Below are 26,334 nucleotides of genomic sequence, written 5' to 3' on the forward strand. Positions count from 1 at the left end.
CATGCAGTTTCACAGATATGAAAGCGCAATCAAATACGCATAAACGTACATGAGCCCCAACACACACACACATACCCTGCACCCCCACCCACCCCTAACCCCCCTCCTCCACACACTCATTTCTAGGCTACGTATCGCAGCTTCCACGGCACACACACACACACACACACACAGAGGCACACTTACTTGTACAAGCACACACACATACGCCCATATCCCCCATCCCCATCCCCACACACAAATATACAAATATATATATGCACACCCGCACGTTCCAATTTTCCGTTGCGCCCACAGTGTAGGCATGCATACACACACATACCTCATCCTCTCCCCCCAGACATAATGAGCGGAAGAAAGCTTAATCCAGTGAGAAGTTTGCGGGAGCCGCCACAAGGGATAAAGACTGTTGTGATTACACGCTTTCCTGATTTGGGCGCTGATGATGTGATCGTTCCAGGGAGTGGTCGATCAGCATTCAAGATATCTCCGAAAGCTTCAGTGGATATAAACAGAACGCTCGTACCTTAGTGGTGTTAGGATTGTAATAATCATCAAACAGCAGTAGTACCCCCTTCATAATTTTTGCCGGCACATTCAGATTAATATTGCAGAGGGAGTCCGACTTGTCCTGGGGAATTTTACAATGTCGTAATACTCTGTCATTTAGAATAGCGTGCTTGCCTGAGTACTAATTGGCTATCTGTCTCACAAGTTCAGGATGTGTGACCTTCTCAAACTCTAGATTAATCCCTTCAATAGAATACGATGCTTCAGAGTCACTACTATTGCTAATTTTATTAGTATAAGCATTAAAGGTGAGTTCATACTCGAGTCGATCACCAAGAGCACTCCAATAAAATGCCATATGGGATTATAACAGCTCAAAATCCAGTGGAATACAAAACCGATTTTGCAAGCATCCTCAATGGCTACATCTTTATCAACGGAGTCATCTTTATTACCCGTCCCAACACGGAATCGTGTAACAATACGGTTTTTGCTCAACACCTTGATAAAAAAAAAGAAAAAAAAAAGCGTTGGCTCGTTCTTGTCTAGTTCACCAAAGATCCCCGTAAGTATAAAACACATCACTATCTTCAAGACTCATGATTTCATTACCAGAAATACGAATTGTTTAGTCATCAATATGTGGCTGAAATGAAATCTCCTAATCGATCGACAGAATGGGTCACTAGATTACCAGCTGCTGTGCCTGCATGGAATAATGAGGTGACGAGGCTAACAGGTAAGAAGCCATCAGTTGCTATCAAGGCTAAATCGGTAGAAGGCATGTCCTCTGTAGCGGTCAAAGCTCGTAAACGAGCAACAGATCCTGTTTGGTCTCTTAAAGTTTATAATATTGAGCGTATTATGCCAGGTATTATACCATCGTCTAGCAGGCCTAAATATCTCTGAATCATAAGGTGATGGTGAGGTCTTTTTCTGATACTATATACTTGGTGTTACTTCGATCTCAGCATATTCATCTCATGATTAAATGTGCGGCCTTCAAACACACACTCTTTATTCATCTGACGTGAGTTCACCTTTTACAACATATGATTTTTCACCTTTTGCTTTCTTCATATTTGCCACTGAATTGTGTGTGTGTGTGTGTGTGTGTGTGTGTGTGTGCGCGCGCGCGCGCGCGCGTGTGTGAGACAGAGAGACAGACGGACAGAGAGACAGACAGACAATGACAGCCGGAGACAGGACATCAGTGAGTCCAGGATGAAACAAATCACGATCATGACTCGTTTTAATGACACACATCTTCCAACATTCACGTCATAACATGGACAGAGAGAGAGACACTGACACTGACACTGACACAGGTTTAATTGTGAAGGCCACCGGCCCATACACAAAGGGGTGGGGGATACAATGGGGCAATTCGATCGCTCTTCACACACAAACGACAGAGAGAGAGAGAGAGAGAGAGAGAGAGAGAGAGGAAGGCAGGGAGCTGAAACACATTTTCCCAAATGATATGAGTGATGCATGAGAGGAAGGATAGGTGTGGAGGGCGGAATGCACATTGTGAGCCGACACATTACTCATCTTCCTTTGTTGACGGTGATTTATGGCTTTCTGTATTTCACATGTTCCTTTCGTTTCCTGGACCCCCCCCCCCCCCCCCTTCCCCACAGTATTTTTGGTTGCAGTTGTATGTACATGGATGCAAATTGGCTCCTTTTTAGTTTGCTTGTCGGCACTATCTTGAAATTTACTTGCACAGACACTGCAACTGAGGTTCATGTGAAGTGTAAAATTGGAAGAAAAGAGTGACACACACACGCACACACACACACACACAGAGAGAGAGAGAGAGAGAGAGAGAGAGAGATTCAGGGAGACTAAAAGACCATATGTTTTTATGTATAAAAGACCATCTCCCCTTAAAGGAGGATAAAAACGAAGAAATTAAAGTCGCATACAAATACACATACAATGTTCATGTTGTTACAAAGGTACTTCGCCTTTTAAATGTTTTGTACATAAAACGAGTGAACGAAATGTTTAACAAGACTTTCATTTGTATATTGAGATGACTATTTCAGCAGGACAAGTTCAGTTAAATGAACAAGATAGTTTGATTTTTTTTTTATCTGAAATTTATTGTTCTCTGATGCCTCTCTGTTGTAACAATCAAGCACAAAATGGACCTTTTCTGATTCTCTGCATGACAGACAAATCATATCAAGAATGTTAAAAAAAATGCCAATTAAAAATTTGTTAATGTACACTTCTGATGCCTGTCAACATGAATAAACATGTAATTTGGAAGATTATGTCCGTAATTGATCCTGAATTAATCACTATTCTGGACATGTGTATTCCAGTTTTGTCACCTACAATCAATCAATCTTTCACACAAAATAAAACCTTTGATGTCTCCAACACCTTGACTGAGCCACACAAAACCAAAATCATTTTCACACAGCTTCACCCTAACATTCAGGGAGAGATACGGATACGGATACGGAAACGTATAGTTTATTCAATAAAGGCCATGACCTTTCATGAACGGGGTTCAGTGAACTACCATTCAAAATCAAAATCTTACAAATTACAAAAGTAAATGATAACTGCAAATGATAATCCATAAATTGGATAATACGCAACTAATAATAATTAACTACATAATACACTGTGAAACTTAAAAGCCTTATATAAGTAAACAGCAAACTGTTTTATAATAGTTTCAATCGTTGATGACATAAGCATGGCAAGTCGAAATAAAAGTACGGTGTCTATAATATTTATGTGGAATCAACTCACGTCTAAGGTCATTCAAAGCAGGGCAACACAACACCAAGTGAAGTTTGGTTTCTTCAGCACGTCTGCATAAAGGACAACTTAGATCAGAGACACTGGACTTTCGATAACGATAGTGATGAAGAAATATGTCGGAAATTCCTAATCTGAACCTGGCTGTGATATGTTTCAAATCCTTATCCATTTTCATTGACAGATAAGCAGGAATAGAGTGCATACTGTAGAAATGAACTGTCTGTAAAACTCAAACCTATCGCTATCTTCAACATGATAAGACCATTCCTGCCATCTACAGTCAATTAATCTTGTTCGGAGTGCACTAATAAATCCCTTTATATCGCCTACCCCCTGCTGTAACCAAACATAACCAAATCCCAGTTTATATAATCTAACCCTAACCTTTGACACCTAGTTTACATTGCCCCTCAAATCTAAATCATATGACATGTTAAATGCTTTTTTTTGTGGCAAACTTGAATCTTCCATTTGTGTTATTTTCAACCAATAGTGAATACATCTTACTGCGGAATTGAGAAAAATGTTGGCTGACCAAGTTCAAGCGTTGACACACACCGCGAACATCATCGTCAAACCTCGCACACACACAGTTTCCAGCATCAAAAACACGTGCTAGCTCAGTGTCAGACTGTCCAACAACTGGACGGCTGTGCCGGTGTCACTGTCCTTTTTTCCACCCCACTTCCCTCTTTAAAGTCAACAAGTTTGTCAGTATTATCGACAGTGAATTGTTTGCCATTAATCAGTAAGTGATTAAACACCATCGTGGCTCTTTTCCCGTCCTGTCTTGCTTTCTTCGGGTGTGGAGTTAATCCACGTCTGATGTCTCTTACTCCCTTCGAAAAGTCCTCACCACTGAATATATTTGTACCTTTCTGTTAACCCTTAGCTTTCAGGATATTTACCTTTTGTCTGTAAAAGGTACAGCAGGCAATCACTGGGGAGTTAGGCCTGGAACGCAGCCGGTGAACCCTGTCGAACTCCATCACGTCAGTCATGTCCAGGTTGTCAGTGAGAAGGTCCTGCACCAGGCCCTCGCAGTCTGCACTGGTCTCGTTGTCTCTCCTGGAAAGGCCGTAGAAGAGGAGGTTGTTACGCTTGGAGCGGTCCTCCAGGTCATCGATCCTTGCGTTGCAGTTGGTCAGCTTCTGGCAGAGGTCCTTGTTGGTCTTCTTCAGCTCTTCATTCTCTTCTCGCAGCTTCGTCATCTCCTCCCTCACCCTCCTCAGGTCGCTTCTCAGAGCAGCATAGTCTTCTTTAAGCTCTCGCACTTCCTGCTTCAGCTCTTGCTTCATCTCCTCCAGCTTAGTCTCCATCTGTGTCCCCACCTGCTCACTCACGGCTTTTATGGTAGCCATGATGTCGCTAGGGCTGGGTTCTGTGGCAGAAGGGGGAGGTATCGTAGAGCCAGCGCCATTTGCTCTGGCAATCCTGGTCTGCTTCATATTGTTCTTGCTGGGAGGAGGGTTAGGTCCTGGGTTGCTTTCAACGTCGACACATTGCAGTAAAAAACCGCCCCAGAATAAATAGTAGAGGAGGAGACCAAAAGTGACACTGTCCACACACCATTAAGGGAGAGAGAGACACACACAGAGATATGGAGAGATCGACAACTACAAAGAAAGAGAGGCAGACAGACAGTGGGTGGGTGGGTGGAGAGGGGGCAGAGCAGAGTAAAAGAGAACAGGAGCACTTCACGACAATGGCTGCAAACAAGCAGACACACACTGACAGACAGGTGAGGCAAACTACATTCAGCTTTCACACAGACACTTTGAGAAGGGGCTTGGGAAAGGGAAAGGACAGCCCTGCAGACAACCAATGACCTTAATAAACATCAACCACACCCACACAATGACCTATAATCATCAACCACACCGACAAAATTACCTACATTCATCGATCACACCCACACAATGACCAACATTTAACACTCAAACCCACACAATGACCCACATCCATCAACCACACCCACACAACGACCTACATCCATCAACCACACCCACACAATGACCCACATCCATCAACCACACCCACACAATGACCTACATCCATCAACCACACCCACACCATGCTTAACTTTTCATCAATCACACCCATTCATTCTCCCCTCAGCCCCCCCCCCCCCCCCCTGTTTGAAACGGTGGAGTGGAAGCCCCTGAATAATTCATTCAGGTGGGGGAGCCACGAGATGCCTCACAGGCCACCTCTCCCAGCCGTGGTTGATGGGCCACATGATGCCTGAGGGGGGTGACACAGTGACACCTGAGCAGGAGGGGGCTCGGGGGGTTGGGGGGGGGGGGGTGAAAACTGAGGGGCATTGACAGGTGAGGTTTGGTGACACATAGACAGACGGTGACGGCAAGATACCAACTCACAGAAGAAGAGAGCAGAGACACAGTCTGTTGGAGAACCGTGTGTGCACACAGGAATGTATCTGTAGTTCTACAATTTAAAAAAACAAACAAAAACAAACAAAAAAACCAAACCTTCTGCTTCCCTCAAAATTACTCACATTCAGCAAGCGTGCGCATTCTCACACACACACAGACACATACAGACACCTAGAAACACACACACACATACAAGCACGCACGCAAATTATCTTCATGTCCTCAAGACAGGTTTCAGACACCAGCATGTCTGCACCAAGTTAACCTGGAAAATCAGTAAAATACTGCCCCGTGGGATCATCACATTTTCCACAGGGAAATCTGGGTGCCTGTCTTGTGTGGGCAAGCGTTTGCATGCACATATTTATGTTATTCATTAAGGTTTTGCTATGGTGCATATTCTTGAAGATCTATGCGATTTAACACGTGCATGTGCGTGTGTGTGTGTGTGTGTGCGTGTAAGTGTAAGAAAGAAATACAGAGAGAGAGAGAAGGGGGGTGGAGGATGCTGTAACTGAGGAACGTGAACTCACATAAAAAAAGCATGTAATTTCCCACAATCACAGTCAATCCATGCATGTGTTTGTTCCCTTACATCCACTTTATTTGAACTCACTTGTGGCAATGTTTAATTTGTTCTCTGATGTTCATTAGAAATACAAAAAAATACCTGCAAAGAGAAAGAAAAAAATGTAATCATAAAAAAAACATCAACAAAAACATGCATTTGTTACATATCACAACTGATTCCTAAAATCATGTAAAAAACCAACAACAAAAACCCACCAAACACACACACACACACACACAACACACCATTTATAACACATTCATTTCTATATCCTGGCTGCAAGACTCAGTGTGCTGTCAAAAGCTGGGTGCTGTTGGTGAACAGCTTCAGTCCATGCTCTGCCTTTCTGCACAGCTGCCAACATCTGTTTGAAATATGCTACACACAAAACCTGTTTTGTATCACTTACATGACGGGTGCAATAGCCGAATGGTTAAAGCGTTGGACTTTCAATCTGAGGGTCCTGGGTTTGAATCACGGTGACGGTGCCTGGTGGGTAAAGGGTGGAGATTTTACGATCTCCCAGGTCAACATATGTGCAGACCTGCCAATGCCTGAACCCCCTTCGTGTGTATACGCAAGCAGGAGATCAAATACGCATGTTAAAGATCCTATAATCCATGTCAGCGTTTGGTGGGTTATGGAAACAAGAACATACCCAGCATGCACACCCCCGAAAACGGAGTATGGCTGCCTACATGGACATGGTATGGTACATACGAGTGAGCGTGGGAGTTACAGCCCATGAACGAAGAAGAAGAAGTATCACTTACATGAAATATGTAACCTTTTCATGTACCAACTTTCCTGAAGAAAACACGTCTTGTCTTGTTCAAAGCACTGTCAATATTCTTCCCCTGAGCACTGTTTCAAGTTTGTTTCCACCCTAAAACTTACTGAACACTGAACACTTTAAATGTTCCACATTCAATTATTGCAAGCAGACAATTGTAAAGAACACACATTAATTTACTGCCAACATACATTTCTTATAACATCACATGAACTGACAGCCAATGTACAATTCAAATCACGGCTACACATACATGTACTGCAAACATATCCTTGTGATGGCTGTCTTACACCACACCCTGATCCTTCAAGGGAGTATTGTGGGTTCAGTGTCACATGCTGTTCATCAACAGATGCAGGGGAGGGGGGTTGGGAGTGGGTGAACATCACACCCCCACCATCATCATCATCACCACACATACTGCACTGTGTCCCATCACTCTACATGGGTGGTAGTGGTGGTGGTGGTGGTGGTGGTGGTGGTGGTGGAGGAGGAGGGGGAGGAGGGGGTGGGGCCCCAGCCCCTGAGGACGGAGGGGGTGGGGGTGGGGGTGGGGGAGGGGGAGGAGCCCCAGTGGAGGCGGCTGGAGCAGCACTGGTGTCAGGTGTGGTGGTCGTCTGCTCTCCTGCAACACAGGTGTCCGACAGGTATTAGGTATATCGTCACTGATTTCATCATCACTTCATCGTCATCATCATCAGGTGTGTCACCATTAATTTCATCATCACTTCATCATCATCAGCATCATGATGTACATCATCACTGATTTCATTATCACCTCATTAGTATCCTCATCATGAAGTGTGTCACCATTAATTTCATTATCACTTCATCAACATCATCACCATCATGACTTAAATAATCACTGATTTCATTATGACTTCATCAGCTTCCTCATCATGAGGTGTGTCACCAATAATTTCATTATCACTTCATCGTCGTCACCATCATGATGTACATCATCACTGATTTCATGATCACTTCATCATCATCGCTATCATGAGCTATATTGTCAATGATTTCGTTATCACTTCATCATCATTGATTTCATTTTAACTTCATCTTCATTTATTTCATTATAACCATCATGAAATATGTTGTCAATAATCACTTCATGATCATCATTATGATGCTCACAGCAGGGTAAAAAGAAATCAAAAGTAGGGTAACAATGTGCTGCACATTTTTGACCCAGTATCTTCTTTGTGATTGCTAGTGGAATACTTATCATCATTATTAGCACCAGGATATCACTATCAACACATTATCATTATCATAGTCATCATTACTTACTACCACCATCATCATCATACACACTATTAGTATCACTTATATCAAACAGACCCACCCCCCCTTTTTTTTATTCTTGAAAATCTGTTTTTGCCCCTCCCAAATAATTTTCAATGACACACAACAGCTTTGTCAGTTCAGGGACAGAGAGAGACAGAGACAGAGGTGGAACAGTTACACAGAGACAGACGTAAAGATACTCAGACATGCATGTTTTATTCACTTTAGGTCACGACTGTCATGACGGGGAATGTGAACAAACAATAAATACATTATCAGTCATGAACATGTAATCTAAAGAATGCAAATATGTATATCTAAACTACAGAGACAGTATTTGCACAACATTCAGGTCAGTACAAGATAACATTAAGTATTTAAAGTGGCAAGGTTTGTTAGTAATACCTGGGAGGGGGGGTGATTAAATGTTTACCTGTTTTCTTACAGCATTTCATAACAAAGAACAAAGTGCACTTGATTAGAAGAAGAGTATGACACGTGTTCAGTGATCCATGCACACAATGCACAAGGCACCACCACTATTAGTCCTTTATTGTCACTATCCACACCATACACCATACACCACACATGGCCCACACTTCAAACACCAACACCACACAATACACCACATGTGACCCACACTACACACACCAACACCACACCATACACCACGTGGCCCACACTACACACACCAACACCATACACCACACCACACGTGGCCCACACTTCAAACACCAACACCATACACCACACCACATGTGACCCGCACTACACACACCAACACCATACACCACACCACATGTGGCCCACACTTCAAACACCAACACCACACCATGCGACACACACTACACACACCAACACCACACCACATGTGGCCCACGCTACACACACACCAACACCACACCATACACCACATGTGGCCCACACTACACACACCAACACCATTCACCACACCACATGTGGCCCACACTTCACACACCAACACCACACCATACACCACATGTGGCCCACACTTCACACACCAACACCACACCATACACCACATGTGGCCCACACTACACACACCAACACCACACCATACACCACATGTGGCCCACACTACACGCACCAACACCACACCACACCACATGTGGCCCACACTACACACACCAACACCACACCACACACCACATGGCCCACACTTCACACACCAACACCACACACCATGTGGCCCACACTTCAAACACCAACACCATACACCACACCACATGTGACCCACACTGCACACACCAACACCACACCACATGTGGCCCACACTACACACACCAACACCACACCATACACCACATGGCCCACACTACACACACCAACACCACACCACACCATACACCACATGGCCCACATTACACACACCAACACACACACCACATGTGGCCCACACTACACACACCAACACCACACCACACCAATGTGGCCCACACTACACACACCAACACACACACCACATGTGGCCCACACTACACACACCAACACCACACCAATGTGGCCCACACTACATATACCAACACCACACCACATGTGGCCCACACTACACACACCAACACCACACCATACACCACATGTGGTGCACACTACACACACCAACACCACACCACACATGCAGCCCACACTTCACACACCAACACCACACCATACACCACACATGCAGCCCACACTACACACACCAACACCACACCACACATGTGGCCCACACTTCACACACCAACACCACACCACACATGCGGCCCACACTACACACACCAACACCACACCATACACCACACATGGACCACACTACACACACCAACACCACACCATACACCACACATGGACCACACTACACAGACCAACACCATACACCACATGTGGCGCACACTTCACACACCAACACCACACCACACATGCGGCCCACACTACACACACCAACACCACACCATACACCACACGTGGACCACACTACACACACCAACACCACACCACACATGCGGCCCACACTACACACACCAACACCACACCATACACCACACGTGGACCACACTACACACACCAACACCACACCACACATGCGGCCCACACTACACACACCAACACCACACCATACACCACATGTGGCCCACACTTCGACACCAACACCACACCATACACCACATGTGGCCCACACTACACACACCAACACCACACCACACATGCGGCCCACACTACACACACCAACACCACACCACACATGCGGCCCACACTACACACACCAACACCACACCACACACCACGTGGCCAACACTACACGCACCAACACCACACCATACACCACATGTGGCCCACACTACACACACTAACACCACACCATACACCACATGTGGCCCACACTACACACACCAACACCACACCATACACCACATGTGGCCCACACTACACACACCAACACCACACCACACCACATGTGGCCCACACTACACACACCAACACCACACCACATGTGGCCCACACTTCACACACCAACACCACATCATACACCACATGTGGCCCACACTTCACACACCAACACCACACCATACACCACATGTGGCCCACACTACACACACCAACACCACACCATACACCACATGTGGCCCACACTACACACACCAACACCACACCATACACCACATGTGGCCCACACTACACACACCAACACCACACCATACACCACATGTGGCCCACACTACACACATCACACCACACCACATGTGGCCCACACTACACACACCAACACCACACCACATGTGGCCCACACTACATACACCAACACACCACACCACATGTGGTCCACACTACACACACCAACACCACACACCACGTGGCCCACACTACACACACCACACACCACATGTGACCTACAGTCTTAGTGTGGTGTGTCACCACATGCCCCAGTCAGATGAACAGTACATGTTTTGATCATGGTGACACACAACATCCCCACTGACACAATGTGTATTATAAACAGTGTTTAGTAACTACACTGTCAATAAACATACAAACGCATGCTATAATTACTGTTTATGTAGTACATCCATTCATGTTATCAACATTATTTGATGACAAGCATACATGTTACAGGAGCTATTCAATAAGAACAATTATGTATACAAGCATGTGTAGAGTAACACGACCAGCAACGTTTCCCCCACCATTATCCCAATCACTGCTCAAGCATTCTGCTGTGTTCTTCCAACACCTGGACTATTGCACTGAGAAATGATACTCTTCATCCACACACACACACACACACACACACACACACTCTGAACGCTTTTATCACTAAGTTCAGCAAAGATGTTAGATGCATATGTGGAGAACATATATCTAGCAACCATATAATATTCGAATGTTAGAATCTAAAATGTTTTTTGTTTTTTTTTACCAGACTTCACCAAAAGTTCTTTTGAATGTGTTATTAACAATTCCAATATGTTATTTGCTGTTGCAGAAGGTTTGCTGCATAGTCCAATCGGACATTTGTTATAGTTGTTTGATATTGGAGTTTATAACGTTTCCATTTTCCCTAGCGTTGTCTCTCCCTATTCACCCTCCACATATACACACACTTTTACCCCCACTCCCCTCCCACAACCCCTACCCCCACGTTTTTTGTTGGGGTTTTTTTGTTTTTTTTCCCGTCTAATATCACTTCAAGTGGAAAGACGTTACACTGAAGACAACACACACACACACACACACGGATATCTAATCTGAATATTGATTTTCACAGCAATAAACTCTTCACGTAATTGCGTATGAAAATTCAATGACAGTCACATACATCCATTAACACATTTTATGTCTGTCTATTCATGTAGAATATAATCAATACAATGCACTCCCAAAATATTCACAGAGATCTAGATCTGTTATATACTGTGCACATTAGAGATACACTCCAAGCGATGCTAAGCTACACTCTGATCCCATCTCCAATGCAGAGCATCATTTCACCCCAGGTCACAGGGACAGGTGTGTCAGTTCTTCAGCAGCCACAGCCCATACAGCAGAGTGTTGGCTTAGCGGGAGCGCATCACCTAAAAAGCGAGAGAATCTAAGCGCACAGGTTCGAATCCCACACTCACTTTTTTTGCTTTTCTCCCTCTCCACTAGACCTTGATGGTGGTATGGAAGCTAGTCATTTGGACGAGACGATAAACAAAGGTCTTATGCGCAGCATGCACTTAGCACACGTAAAAGAACCCACAGCAACAAAAGGGTTGTCCCTAGCAAAGTTCTGAAGCAAAATCCACTTTGACAGGAAAACAGATACACTTGCAGGCAGAAAAACAAAACAACCCCCCCCCCCCCCCCCAAAAACGGAGCCTGAATTTCACACAGAGATATTAGTTGAGTCAAAAAGTAATACAACACAATACAATACAATGAACAAACCAGCACCATCACAACAGGAAGCTGAAGCACACCTAACAGATATTAACAATGTCTCTGGTTTACTTCTGCTTTTTTTACATTCTACACTGTTACATGACAGCAACAATATGACAGAGAGAGAGACAGAGACTGGGACAGTGGGAGAGAGAGAGGGAGGGAGGGGGAGAGAGAGAGAGAGGGAGGGAGAGAGAGGGGGGGAGGGAGGGAGTGAAAGAGAGACGGAGAGAGAGAGAGGGAAGGAGAGAGAGAGAGGAAAGGAGAGAGAGAGAGTGTGACAAGAGTCGATCAGAAAATGTCAGGAAGGAAGAACACTGATTCCAAGAGCTGACATGCTTCAGGCACTACACCATCACTCACTGAACCACAGTTCAGGCACTGAAACTCTTTTGTCGTATGTATCTATTTCATTTTTTTTTCTTTTCCCACATTTTATTCTATTTTACTTCATTATCTTGATCTTCTAATCTTTTAAAAAAAAATAATGTTATCCATTTGTTTATTTATTCATTTGAGTGTCTGTTTATTTATTGATTGATTTATTTGTTTGTTTATTTATCCACTATTTTAATGATGTATTCATTATGCACCTTTTTTTTTCTTTTTCTCAAGGCCTGACTATGCACGTTGGGTTACGCTGCTGGTCAGGCATCTCAGGTCTGCCTTGCAGATATGGTGCAGCATAAATGGATTTGTCCGAACACAGTGACGCCTCCTTGAGTAACTGAACTGAACTGAACTGAAACTCTTTTCATCAAAACAGTTTCCACATTCCTACACATGTATGAACCACAAGCAAAGAGAACTAATTTCCACAGTATTTCCAGTGGTGTGCGTGGAGCGATGGCCTAGAGATAACACATCCGCCCAGGAAGCAAGAGAATCTGAGCGCACTGGTTCGAATCACAGCACAGTCGCCAGTATTTTCTCCCCTCCAATAGACCTTGAGTGGTGGTCTGGACGCTAGTCATTTGGATGAGACGATAAACTGAGGTCCCATATGCAGCATGCACTTAGCGCACATAAAAGAACCCACGGCAACAAAAGGGTTGTCCCTGGCAAAATTCTGTATAAAAATCCATTTTGATAGGAAAAACAAATAAAAACTGCAGACAGGAAAAACTACAAAAAAATGGGTGGCGCTCTCAGTGTAGCAACACGCTCTCTTCTGAAAAGAGCAGCCCGAATTTGACACAGAGAAATCTGTTGTGACAAAAAAGAATAATACAATACAAATATATAATACAATAAGTTTCCATTGGAAGGAAAAACCAGTCAATCTCAATGCGTTGTTCTGCACTGTTCTGCATCTATTTATTTATTCATTATTCTGCATTTATTTATTTATTTTTATTATTTTTTAATTTGTAATTTTTTAATTTTTTAATAACTTTTTTTTTTCTTATCATTTTTTTCTCAAGGCCTGACTAAGCGTGTTGGGTTACGCTGCTGGTCAGGCATCTGCTTGGCAGATGTGGTGTAGCGTATATGGATGTGACCGAACACAGTGACGCCTCCTTGAGCTACTGACTGATACTGATACTGATCTACATCAGTATGACAAGGAAGCCTCCCTGGGGCTGAGTGGGTGAAGTTAAGTTTGGGTGCCAGGTGTTATGGTGGGTCAGGGGGAAACAGGAACGCATCCAGCATGCACCCCCTTGCCCCACCCACCCCAAAAAACAGAACTGTGCTAAATGGGGGAACAGCATCAGTCCAAGCCACATACACCACCATGAAAAAGATGAAAAATGCTTTTAGCGAAAACAGATCAGTGTAAAAGCTTATGAAAAAGGAAGTTAAAGAAGAAGAAAAAAAAACAATGCAAAGGAATGTTAAAGGCAAATGTTTCCTGCGTTATAAAATAGCAAACAACCAACAAAACAGGTTTTAAACCCAACACTACAAACAGTCAGTATGAACAAAATATACAGTGCAGATATCCAACAATACCACCACAGCAGTCACTGGTACAGAGAGTGAGAAGACGTAAAAAGGACAGAGAGAGAGAAGACGTAAAAAGGACAGAGAGTGAGAAGATGTAGAGAGAGAAGATGTAAAAAGGGACAGAGAGAGAAGACATTAAAAAGGACACAGAGAGAGAGAAGATGTAAAAAGGGACAGAGAGAGAAGACATTAAAAAGGACACAGAGAGAGAGAAGATGTAAAAGGGACAGAGAGTGAGAAGATGTAAAAGGGACAGAGAGGGAAGATGTAAAAAGGACACACAGAGAGAGAACGTAAAAGGGACACAGAGAGAGAAGACGTAAAAAGGACAGAGAGTGAGAAGATGTAAAAGGGACAGAGAGGGAAGATGTAAAAAGGACACACACACAGAGAACGTAAAAGGGACACAGAGAGAGAAGACGTAAAAAGGACACAGAGAGAGAAGACATAAAAAGGACAGAGAGTGAGAAGATGTAAAAAGGACAGAGAGTGAGAAGATGTAAAAGGGACAGAGAGTAAAAAGGACAGAGAGAGAGAAGATGTAAAAGGGACACACACAGAGAGAACGTAAAAGGGACACAGAGAGAGAAGATGTAAAAGGGACAGAGAGTGAGAAGATGTAAAAGGGACAGAGAGGGAAGATGTAAAAAGGACACACACACAGAGAACGTAAAAGGGACACAGAGAGAGAAGACGTAAAAAGGACAGAGAGTGAGAAGATGTAAAAGGGACAGAGAGTGAGAAGATGTAAAAAGGACAGAGAGTGAGAAGATGTAAAAGGGACAGAGAGTAAAAAGGACAGAGAGAGAGAAGATGTAAAAGGGACACACAGAGAGAAGCACTGCCCAGGCAACTAAACTACAGATGAAATAAAAGACTAACAGCACTGAAAAAGAACTGAAAAAGAAACAAGAAAGAAATGATAAAAAATAATAATAATAAAACCCACTGAAATAAAGAAACACAGGTGGAAAAAAAAGCAATGTACAAGGGACACAGAGTGAGAAGATGTAAAAAGGACACACACCGAGATGTAAAAAGGACAGAGAGTGAGAAGATGTAAAAAGGACAGAGAGTGAGAAAATGTAAAAGATTCAGAGAGTGAGAAAATGTAAAAAGGACAGAGTAAGAAAATGTAAAAGGGACAAAGAGTGAGAAAATGTAAAAGGGACAGAAGAGTGAGAAGATGTAAAAGATACAGAGAGTGAGAAAATGTAAAAAGGACAGAGTAAGAAAATGTAAAAGGGACAGAGAGTGAGAAAATGCAAAAGAGACAGAGAGTGAGAAGATGTAAAAGTGAGAAGATGTAAAAGGGACAGAGAGTGAGAAGATGTAAAAAGAGAAGATGTAAAAGGGACAGAGAGTGAGAAGATGTAAAAAGAGAAGATGTAAAAGGGACAGAGAGTGAGAAGATGTAAAAAGAGAAGATGTAAAAGGGACAGAGAGTGAGAAGATGTAAAAGGGACAGAGAGTGAGAAGATGTAAAAGAGACAGAGAGTGAGAAGATGTAAAAAGAGATGATGTAAAAGGGACAGAGAGTGAGAAGATGTAAAAGGGACAGAGAGTGAGAAGATGTAAAAGAGACAGAGAGTGAGAAGATGTAAAAGGGACAGAGAGTGAGAAGATGTAAGAAGATGTAAAAGGGACAGAGAGTGAGAAGATGTAAGAAGATGTAAAAGGGACAGAGAGTGAGAAGATGTAAGAAGATGTACAAGGGACACAGAGTGAGAAGATGTAAAAGGGACAGAGAGTGAGAAGATGTAAAAAGAGAAGATGTAAAAGGACACAGAGAGAGATGATGTAAAAGGGACAGAAGAGTGAGAAGATGTAAAAGGGACAGAAGAGTGATAAGATGTAAAAGGGACAGAAAGTGAGAAGATGTATAAGGGACAGAGAGAAAAGATGTATAAGGGACAGAAGGAGAGGAGAAAGGAGAGTCAGAGTGCAAAGAGACAGCAAGCAGCCCACGAGCGAAACGAACATCCATCATCTTACCTGCCTCAGGAAGCTGAGATCATACACACCATCATCATTATCATTGTTATCAAAACACCTCGTTTGTCATCATCACTAAAACCAGCACATCCTTCATTATCATCATCATCATCACCATCATTGTCATCATCATTGAAACAGCTCTTTTGTCGTCATCACCACAACCTCCATCATCATCATCATCATAATCATCACTGAAACAGCTCTTTTGTCATCATCACCACAACCTCCATCATCATCATCATAATCATCACTGAAACAGCTCTTTTGTCATCATCACCACAACCTCCATCATCATCATAATCATCACTGAAACAGCTCTTTTGTCATCATCACCACAACCAGTACACCCTTCATCATCATCATCGCCCTCCTCAACCCTTCCTGAACTTATCATTACAATCAGAACATTGTGGGATCATCATCATTACAATCAGAACATCTGTCATTCTTTCCCCTTTCTCCTCACCCCTCGTTGTGGGATCATCATCATTACAATCAGTCCTGTATGTGGCCTGCGGTTTGTGTCTGTTAAAGACCCCAAGGCAAATGCATTATTCCTGGCTCATCTTCAGGAAAACTCTGCTTGATGATTAAACAAATATATATATATACCCACTCCAGTACACCTGTGTAGAACAGTGAATGCTATAGTGATGTTTTGAGATGTGGAAGCCGCAGTCACAGGCTGTTTAAGGAGAACCTAGGATTTATTACTTTGGGTTGTGCTGTGGAGCAATGACTGAGTTACTGCTTTGTGTTGTGTTTTAAGCAGTGACTCAGCGATTACTTTGGGTTGGTGAGGTTTGAAGCAGTGACTCAGTGAAGGCTTTGGGTTGGTGAGGTTTGAAGCAGTGACTCAGTGAAGGCTTTGGGTTGGTGAGGTTTGAAACAGTGACTCAGTGAATGCTTTGGGTTACTGTGTTTTGAAACAGTGACTCAGTGAATGCTTTGGGTTGCTGTGTTATGAAGCAGTGACTCAGTGAATGCTTTGGGTTGTTGAGGTTTGAAGCAGTGACTCAGTGAATGCTTTGGGTTACTGTGTTTTGAAACAGTGACTCAGTGAATGCTTTGGGTTGCTGTGTTATGAAGCAGTGACTCAGTGAATGCTTTGGGATGTTGTGTTATGAAGCAGTGACTCATTGAATGCTTTGGGTTGCTGTGTTATGAAGCAGTGACTCAGTGAATGCTTTGGGTTGCTGTGTTATGAAGCAATGACTCAGTGAATGCTTTGGGTTGCTAAGGTTTGAAGCAATGACTCAGTGAAGGCTTTGGGCTGTTAAGCCTTTCAGCAGTGACTCAGCTGTCAGGGGAAAAGGTGGAGGGGGTTGCGTGGGGGTGGGGGGGGGGTGACCAAAATCCATTTCATGTTGTGTACTGTCCTGCCGACCACCAGGGTCCCTGTGCGGGCAGACTACCTGGTGCAGGACTGTGTACTGACCTGGGGTGGGCTGGGCTGCAGTGGACCCTCCGCTGGCCCCCTCCTCTCCCCCTCCCTCCTTGCTCTTCTCCTCTGTAACACCACACACACCTGTCTGTAACACCACACACTGCACTGACACCTGTCTGCAACACCACACGCTGCACTGACACCTGTCTGTAACACCACACACTGCACTGACACCTGTCTGTAACACCACACACTGCACTGACACCTGTCTGTAACACCAGACACTGCACTGACACCTGTCTGTAACACCACACACTGCACTGACACCTGTGTCAGGATTACATCCCTGTTGGCTGCTAACCATGGCTCTCTGTCATTCATTGCTGCTGGTGTGTTTTATTACATTCCATTCTGTTCCTGGATATATTAATAATAATAATAAAATGCAGGCTTATATACCCCCATCTCACATGGGGCTCACCGCACTTTACAATAAAATATACAAATTTAAGACTAAGAGTCATAAAATATGTACAAAGTCAACACAGTTTCACATGACATTGGCAAAAATATATATACATATGTAAGACTAAGTAACATAAAAATATACAAATCGACACAGGCGCCATCACAGTCTCAAATCACACAGGTGCAAATCACAACAAAACAAAGCACATCACATTCACCATTGTCAAAAATAAACACCAGGGAACCAGGTATCACGAAAAACACACCAAAATCATCACAGATGCGTACAGATCGACACAAAGAGCACATCCAGCAACAAAACATTACAGTTACACCTAACTCTAGTACTCACATCCCAGTGATAAATCAGGGCTTCACTGAGAGCAGGTGCAGTGAAAGGCAGTTTTTTTTCCATAAACCAGTATACTTTAAATATTCCTTAAGTCAGTACACATATGTACTCACTTGTAATCCAGAAACATACATGTTCACATAAATACACACACACACAATCTCCCCCCCCCCCTCTCTCTCTCTCTCACACACACACACACACACACAAACACACACAACCCATACCCGCTGCGCTGGCCTCTTTTTCCTCAGCAGCAGTCAGGTCAGATCGGAAGAAGATGCGAGCGCTGCTCAAAGAGTAGTAGAGCAATTCATACTCCTGCAACACACAGCAGTTGGCCAGTCAGCTCAGACACTTCACAGTCAGCACATAGTACTGCCTTTGTCCCTGACACAACAGTGGATGACACAACTGGACAAAGCAACATGACTCTCACCTTTTCATGTCTAAAAGACAACCCCGAAAACAGAGTATGGCTGCCTACAAGGTGGGGGTACAAAACGGTATTACACATAAAAGCCCACTCGTGTACATACGAGTGAACATGGGAGTTGCAGCCCACGAACAAAGAAGAAGAATGTCTAAAAGACGACAGTCCTGGGCTGGGTTACATGAGTTTTCTTACTTAACTCAGCCCCTGGGATGTAAGCCGTTTTACCAGAGACCACCAGGCTCCTGTCCTGTGCCTTTGCCTCTGTCTGGCTCCAGGCAAGGCCCATCTTGTCAGTGTCTGCCTGGAGGTATCTTCACCAGGTGTTTGTAAGCCAGCATCTCTTTCTCTTCATTTGGGGGTTCCTATGTCAGAGCGGGTCTTGTGATACTTGACGCTGGTTTTTTATAACGTGAAGCAACCCATCCCTACTGTTTTTTCACAGTTTCGCTTTCAGCTGACATTGTTGTGTCTTCTTCCAAAGGTCAATGTTGTCCAACAGGGGATCTGGAGGATTCTTCTGCACTTTGTTGAGAGTAGTGTTTGTCATCCCCCATCCTCTTAGCAGCACTGAATTTGCTTTGCACAGCAAATTTTCCAAAGTCTACTACGCTATTTCCACAGAGTCAGGACCATTCTTAGCGCTAAGCGAACTTAGCACTGCTGAGATCACATACCACCCAGCTCAAGTCTACATTCTGCATTGCACACAGACACTGTAACAAACAAAAACCTTTAAACCCACAGTTCATCACACACTGTGCAAGTCTGCTGACGTACATCAACACTGCTTACGTAAAAACTGGGTGACTGAACGCATCGTTAAATAAACCGCATCCCCTGAATAATTCAAAAATTGGGAATTTATTCACACAAAAGCCACAAATGTTACACACAAAAAACAACAACAAACAAGTGCAAAAACCAACGGCCAGTTTGACTGTCTTCAGTTTGAAAGCTGCATCATAAGCATTGCGTCATGTTTTTGGAATGATGGAAGTTGTCTAAACGATGGTAATCAACTGAATTTTTCATGTGTATAAAGGCCATGTGTAAATTCGGAGGGGAAAAATGTGAACACTTAACACTAGCACACTTTTACAGTGAGTTTTGAATTCACAAAGAGTCAAAACCAGTTTTGAAACCTAACGTAAATTAAAAAATAGACTGGCGACTGATGGCAACACTTGATTTGACCTGAACATGTCATCAGGAAAACCCACAACATCAGAAAAATCCAGAAACAAGGCGCATCATTATTTTAGCTGCAGGGGTCATATTTGAGGGGAAAGGTTGCAGCTAACCGTCCAAATTTTATGGTACTTTTCTGTTCTTTTTGGGGCTGAGTACAAGACAGAGAAATGTGGACACTGGGACACTGTGAACAACAAACACGCAGACATGATAACTGATCCACAACAGGACAGGTCTGTGTTGTCCCGGTTACACTGGAGAGGAGAAAACCAAAGGGACTTGTTCATGATGTGTGTGATGACTCACCAACACCAAACAATGACCAAACATTTTAAATTTCCTAACACTTCCAGAACAGAACATGGCATGATGGTTAATACAACAGTGTCCATGAGGGCCTGGGTTCAAATCCCAGTCTCACCCTCTCTCCCAAGTTTGACAGGAAAATCAAACTGAGCATCTAGTCGTTCGGATAAGATGATAAAGCAAGGTCCCATGTGCAGCACGCACTTGGTGCACTGAAAAAGAAACCATGGCAACGAGAGTGTTGTCCTCTGGCAAAATTCTGTAGAAGAAATCCACTCTGAAAGATAAACGAATATATACGAATGCACTCAAAGCCTGACTAGTACGCTGAGTCATGCTGATGGTCAGGCATCAGCCTTGCAGATGTGGTGTAGCATGTATGGGTTTGTCCCAACACCTCCTTGAGAAACTGAAACTGAAAACTTATGGAATGCAGTGAACAGTGTTTGTCACTGTCTACACGAAGCAAGGTACAGGAACCCATAGGGGTCAGAATACTGTTTCATCTCCTTCATCCAGGTGTGAAGAAAGGGGTGATACAGGTAGAGGGGTGTGTGTTACCTGCAGTGTCTGGTCCAGAAAGGGGTGATACAGGTAGAGGGGTGTGTGTTACCTGCAGAAAGGGGTGATAGAGGTAGAGGGGTGTGTGTTACCTGCAGTGTCTGGTCCAGAAAGGGGTGATACAGGTAGAGGGGTGTGTGTTACCTGCAGAAAGGGGTGATAGAGGTAGAGGGGTGTGTGTTACCTGCAGAAAGGGGTGATACAGGTAGAGGGGTGTGTGTTACCTGCAGAAAGGGGTGATAGAGGTAGAGGGGGGGTGTTACCTGCAGAAAGGGGTGATACAGGTAGAGGGGGGGGGGTGTTACCTGCAGTGTCTGGTCCAGAAAGGGGTGATACAGGTAGAGGGGGGTGTGTTACCTGCAGAAAGGGGTGATACAGGTAGAGGGGTGTGTGTTACCTGCAGAAAGGGGTGATAGAGGTAGAGGGGGGGTGTTACCTGCAGAAAGGGGTGATACAGGTAGATGGGTGTGTGTTACCTGCAGTGTCTGGTCCAGAAAGAGGTGATACAGGTAGAGGGGTGTGTGTTACCTGCAGAAAGGGGTGATAGAGGTAGAGGGGGGGTGTTACCTGCAGAAAGGGGTGATACAGGTAGATGGGTGTGTGTTACCTGCAGTGTCTGGTCCAGAAAGAGGTGATACAGGTAGAGGGGTGTGTGTTACCTGCAGAAAGGGGTGATAGAGGTAGAGGGGGGGTGTTACCTGCAGAAAGGGGTGATACAGGTAGATGGGTGTGTGTTACCTGCAGTGTCTGGTCCAGAAAGAGGTGATACAGGTAGAGGGGTGTGTGTTACCTGCAGAAAGGGGTGATAGAGGTAGAGGGGGGTGTGTTACCTGCAGAAAGGGGTGATACAGGTAGAGGGGGGGGGGTGTTACCTGCAGTGTCTGGTCCAGAAAGAGGTGATAGAGGTAGAGGGGTGTGTGTTACCTGCAGAAAGGGGTGATACAGGCAGAGGGGTGTGTGTTACCTGCAGAAAGGGGTGATACAGGCAGAGGGGTGTGTGTTACCTGCAGAAATGGTTGATACAGGTAGAGGGGTGTGTGTTACCTCCAGAAAGGGGTGATACAGGTAGAGGGGTGTGTGTTACCTCCAGAAAGGGGTGATACAGGTAGAGGGGTGTGTGTTACCTGCAGAAAGGGGTGATACAGGTAGAGGGGTGTGTGTTACCTCCAGAAAGGGGTGATACAGGTAGAGGGGTGTGTGTTACCTGCAGTGTCTGGTCCAGACGTTTGGCGGTCAGGGACATGGTCTGCTGAAGTTTCTCATCCCCCTTGCCCCCCACTGACTGCTTCACCAGTTGTTGCTGCAACCGTTAATGGATAAAGTGAGTGTGTGTGGATGTGTGTGTGTGTGTGTGTGTGTGTGTGTGTGTGTGTGTGTGTGTGTGTGTGTGCGCGTGTGATTGTGTGTGTGTGTGTGTTATTGTGTGTGTGTGTGTGTGTGTTATTGTGTGTGTGTGTGTGTGTGTGTGTGTGTGTGTGTGTGTGTGAGTGTGTGACTGTGTGTGTGTGTTATTGTGTGTGTGTGTGTGTGTGTGTGTACGTGCGCGTGTCACTGTATGTTTGTGTGAGTGAGAGTGTATGTGTGCATGAGTGCATGCTTGCATGCGAGTGGGTGAATGCTGGGTTTCTGCTGTTAAAGGCCAGGATTATATTCATGTTTTAATGTTAAAAAAAAAAAAGAGAGACAGACAGACTGTCAGACAAAGGCTGCAGGCAGAAGAAGAGAACGGAAGGAACTTAAACAAAGGACGAGGAAAGACACACAGATACCAAGACAAAAAGACAAGAGACTGATCAACCTGCAGAAAGAAATACACTCAACTGCTGACAGACAGAAAAAGACACTGACAGAATTGTGGACAGATGGAGACTGATTCAGAGAGACAGACAGACAGAGACAGACTGACAGAAGGATGGAGACTGATTCAGAGAGACAGACAGACAAAACACAGGTAGACAGACATTGACATGAGGGGGACGAAGGATCACCTTGTCAGTGCGGAACTTTTTGCGCACGGCCTGGAACCAGTGGAGCGAGTCAAACTCGTAGTACTGGTCCAACAGCTTCAGGATGTAGGCCACACCTGGCATACACAGGTATAATAATAATAATATGTTGTACTGATATGGTTCAAACTCCCCATATAATGGGCTCTAACCACGCCTCACATGAGATAATACATATACAATAGTGTATACCACACACAAGCACATGAGGACATGGAAGTGGAAAAACATCTATATACACCAATACAATACTACAAATTGCAGATATGAATAATTGCAGGAAAAAGGCACAAAACACACCCCCTACACACACACACACACACACACACACACACACACACACACACAAACAGAGCGAACACCGACTCACAACACACACACCACAGAAATTCACCAATGTACAAGCATAAACACGCACATATATATATTTATATGTACATATAAACACAGACACATGCACAGACACAGACACAGACACACAGACACACACAGAAGCCAGTGAAGGATGTCTAACTCATAGTACTAGACCAGCAGTTTGAGGATATAGGCAACACCTGGCATATACAGTGGTACATAAGTGTAAACATTTAAATATATCATATATAAATACACACACACACACACTTATACACCAATTCACACATACACACACACACAAACACTCACACAAATACACACACACACACACACACACAAACACTCACACAAATACACACACATACACACAATCACACACAGCAGACAGGCAGGCAGACAGACAGGAAGAGACAGACAGACAGACAGGTAGACAGACAAACAGACAGACTCACCCATGGCAAAGCCATCATCGGTGAAGGCAGCCCCCACCTTGTTCTTGCGGTTCATCTTCTCCTTGCAGCTGATGGAGTGCTCCACAAAGTTCACCGTCTGTCACACACCACACACCATATCACACACCACACCACACCACACTGCACCGCACCACACTGCACCGCACCACGCCGCATCACACCACGCCGCATCACACCACACCACATTGCACACCACACCGCACCACATTGCACACCACGGCACGCCACACCGCACAACACCACACATCACACACCATGCCACGCCACGCCACATCACAGTGCAACACACAATACCACACCACACCACACCGCACCACATCACACCACACCACACCACACCGCACACCACACCACACCATGTCATACCATACCACACTGCATCACACCTCACCACATTGCAACACACCACACCATACTGCACTGCACCACAGCACCACACAACACCGCACCACGTCACACCTTACCACACCACCCAACGCACACGCTACACCACACCACACCCACATCACACAACGTCACACATTACACACCATGCCACGCCACATTGCACCACAACCACACCACACCGCACCGCACCGCACACACCTTGCCACACCACACCTTGTTTACTGGACATCTCTATTTGACATACTGTTGATAGCCCTCATCAAGGGTTGATTTTGTGGTGTATATGAAATGTGTGCGTATGGTCTAAGGTATGATGTGTGTGTATGGTCTAAGGTGTGTGTCTATAGTGTGTGTAAAGTGTGTGTGTATCATGTGTGTAAGGTGTGTGTGTATGATGCAAGTCTGTGACATTTGTGTATATGGTGTAAGGTGTGTGTGTATGGTGTGTGCAAGGTGTGTGTGATTTGTGTGTATGATGCAAGGTGTGTGTGCGGTGTGTGTAAGGTGCGTGTGTATGATGTGTGGGCAAGATGTAAGGTGTATAAAGGTGTGTGAGGTGTGTGTGAAGGTGCTGGTGTGTGTGGTGTGTGTGTAAGGTGTGTGTGAAGGTGCTGGTGTGTGTGGTGTGTGTTTGAGGTGTGTGTGAAGGTGTTGGTGTGTGTGGTGTGTGTGAAGGTGTTGGTATGTGTGTAAGGTGTGTGTGAAAGTGTGTTGGTGTGTGTGATGTGTGTTTAAGGTATGTGTGAAGGTGTTGGTGTGCATGGTGTGTGTTTAAGGTGTGTGTGAAGGTGTTGGTGTGTGTGGTGTGTGTGCAAAGTGTTGGTGTGTGTGGTGTGTGTTTAAGGTGTGTGTGAAGGTGTTGGTGTGTGTGTAAGGTGTGTGTGAAAGTGTTAACGTGTGTGGTGTGTGTTTAAGGTGTGTGTAAAGCTGTTGGTGTGTGTGGTGTGTGTTCAAGGTGTGGGTGGAGGTGTTGGTGTGTGTGGTGTGTGTTCAAGATGTGTGTGAAGGTGTTGGCGTGTGTGGTGTGTTCAAGGTGTGTGTGAAGGTGTTGGTGTGTGTGGTGTGTGTTTAAGGTGTGTGTAAAGGTGTTGGTGCGTTCAAGGTGTGTGTGAAGGTGTTGGTGTGTTTAAAGGTGTGTGTGTACCCAGGGTAGCGACTGACCAGAGGTGGCAGGATGACAAAGAAGTTCCTCAGGTGCATGTTCCTGGATTTGCGGAACTCTGGAGCAAACACATCCACCAGCATCTGAAACATATATCACATCCACAATGGTTACACCTTGTCAGGTGTCTGTGTAGGGTTACATGTAGGTGTGCATGTGTGTGTGTGTGTGTGTGTGTGTGTGTGTGTGTGTGAGTATGTGTGTGTGTGTGTGCGCGTGCACACATGTCTATACAGGGTGACATATAGGTGTGCATGTGTGTGTATGTGTGTGTCTAGGGTTACATGTAGGTGTGCATGTGTATGTGTGTGTGTGTGTGGGAGGGGGGGGGCGTCCATGTGTGTGTGTGTTCTAAAACCCTCCCTACCCTTACAGGAGTCACAGGTTAATTAAAATCTTGAAATCATGTGTGTGTAGGGGCGGGGGGGGGGGGGGGGGTCTGTGTCTGTGTATCAAACTGATGTGACCATATGGCTAAAATCTGAACACTGAGTTTGCCCATGTTCTCAAACTTGGACAGTGGTCTAAAAA

General features: G+C 44.6%; 1 protein-coding gene across 2 annotated transcripts in view; it reads right to left on the bottom strand.

Annotated features, from left to right (window-relative positions):
- Positions 1 to 6,275: 6,275 nt before the first annotated feature.
- Positions 6,276 to 26,334, bottom strand: part of LOC143284576 (WASH complex subunit 4-like) — a 53,578-nt gene continuing 33,519 nt past the window's right edge. The window contains exons 27-34 of one of the 2 annotated variants that reach the window (XM_076591391.1): positions 25,803 to 25,886; positions 24,234 to 24,330; positions 23,407 to 23,501; positions 22,623 to 22,718; positions 19,152 to 19,245; positions 18,156 to 18,227; positions 16,715 to 16,727; positions 7,549 to 7,682 (exon numbers count right to left, since the gene is read on the bottom strand). In XM_076591391.1, the coding sequence (XP_076447506.1) occupies positions 16,720 to 16,727; positions 18,156 to 18,227; positions 19,152 to 19,245; positions 22,623 to 22,718; positions 23,407 to 23,501; positions 24,234 to 24,330; positions 25,803 to 25,886 (546 nt within the window). In that variant the 3' untranslated portion in view covers positions 7,549 to 7,682; positions 16,715 to 16,719. Of the gene's footprint in view, positions 7,683 to 16,714; positions 16,728 to 18,155; positions 18,228 to 19,151; positions 19,246 to 22,622; positions 22,719 to 23,406; positions 23,502 to 24,233; positions 24,331 to 25,802; positions 25,887 to 26,334 lie in introns of both variants that reach the window. The other variant, XM_076591390.1, reaches the window with a different exon arrangement.

Source organism: Babylonia areolata, chromosome 8 (assembly GCF_041734735.1).
Source record: "Babylonia areolata isolate BAREFJ2019XMU chromosome 8, ASM4173473v1, whole genome shotgun sequence".
Classification (NCBI taxonomy): Eukaryota; Metazoa; Mollusca; class Gastropoda; order Neogastropoda; family Buccinidae; genus Babylonia; species Babylonia areolata.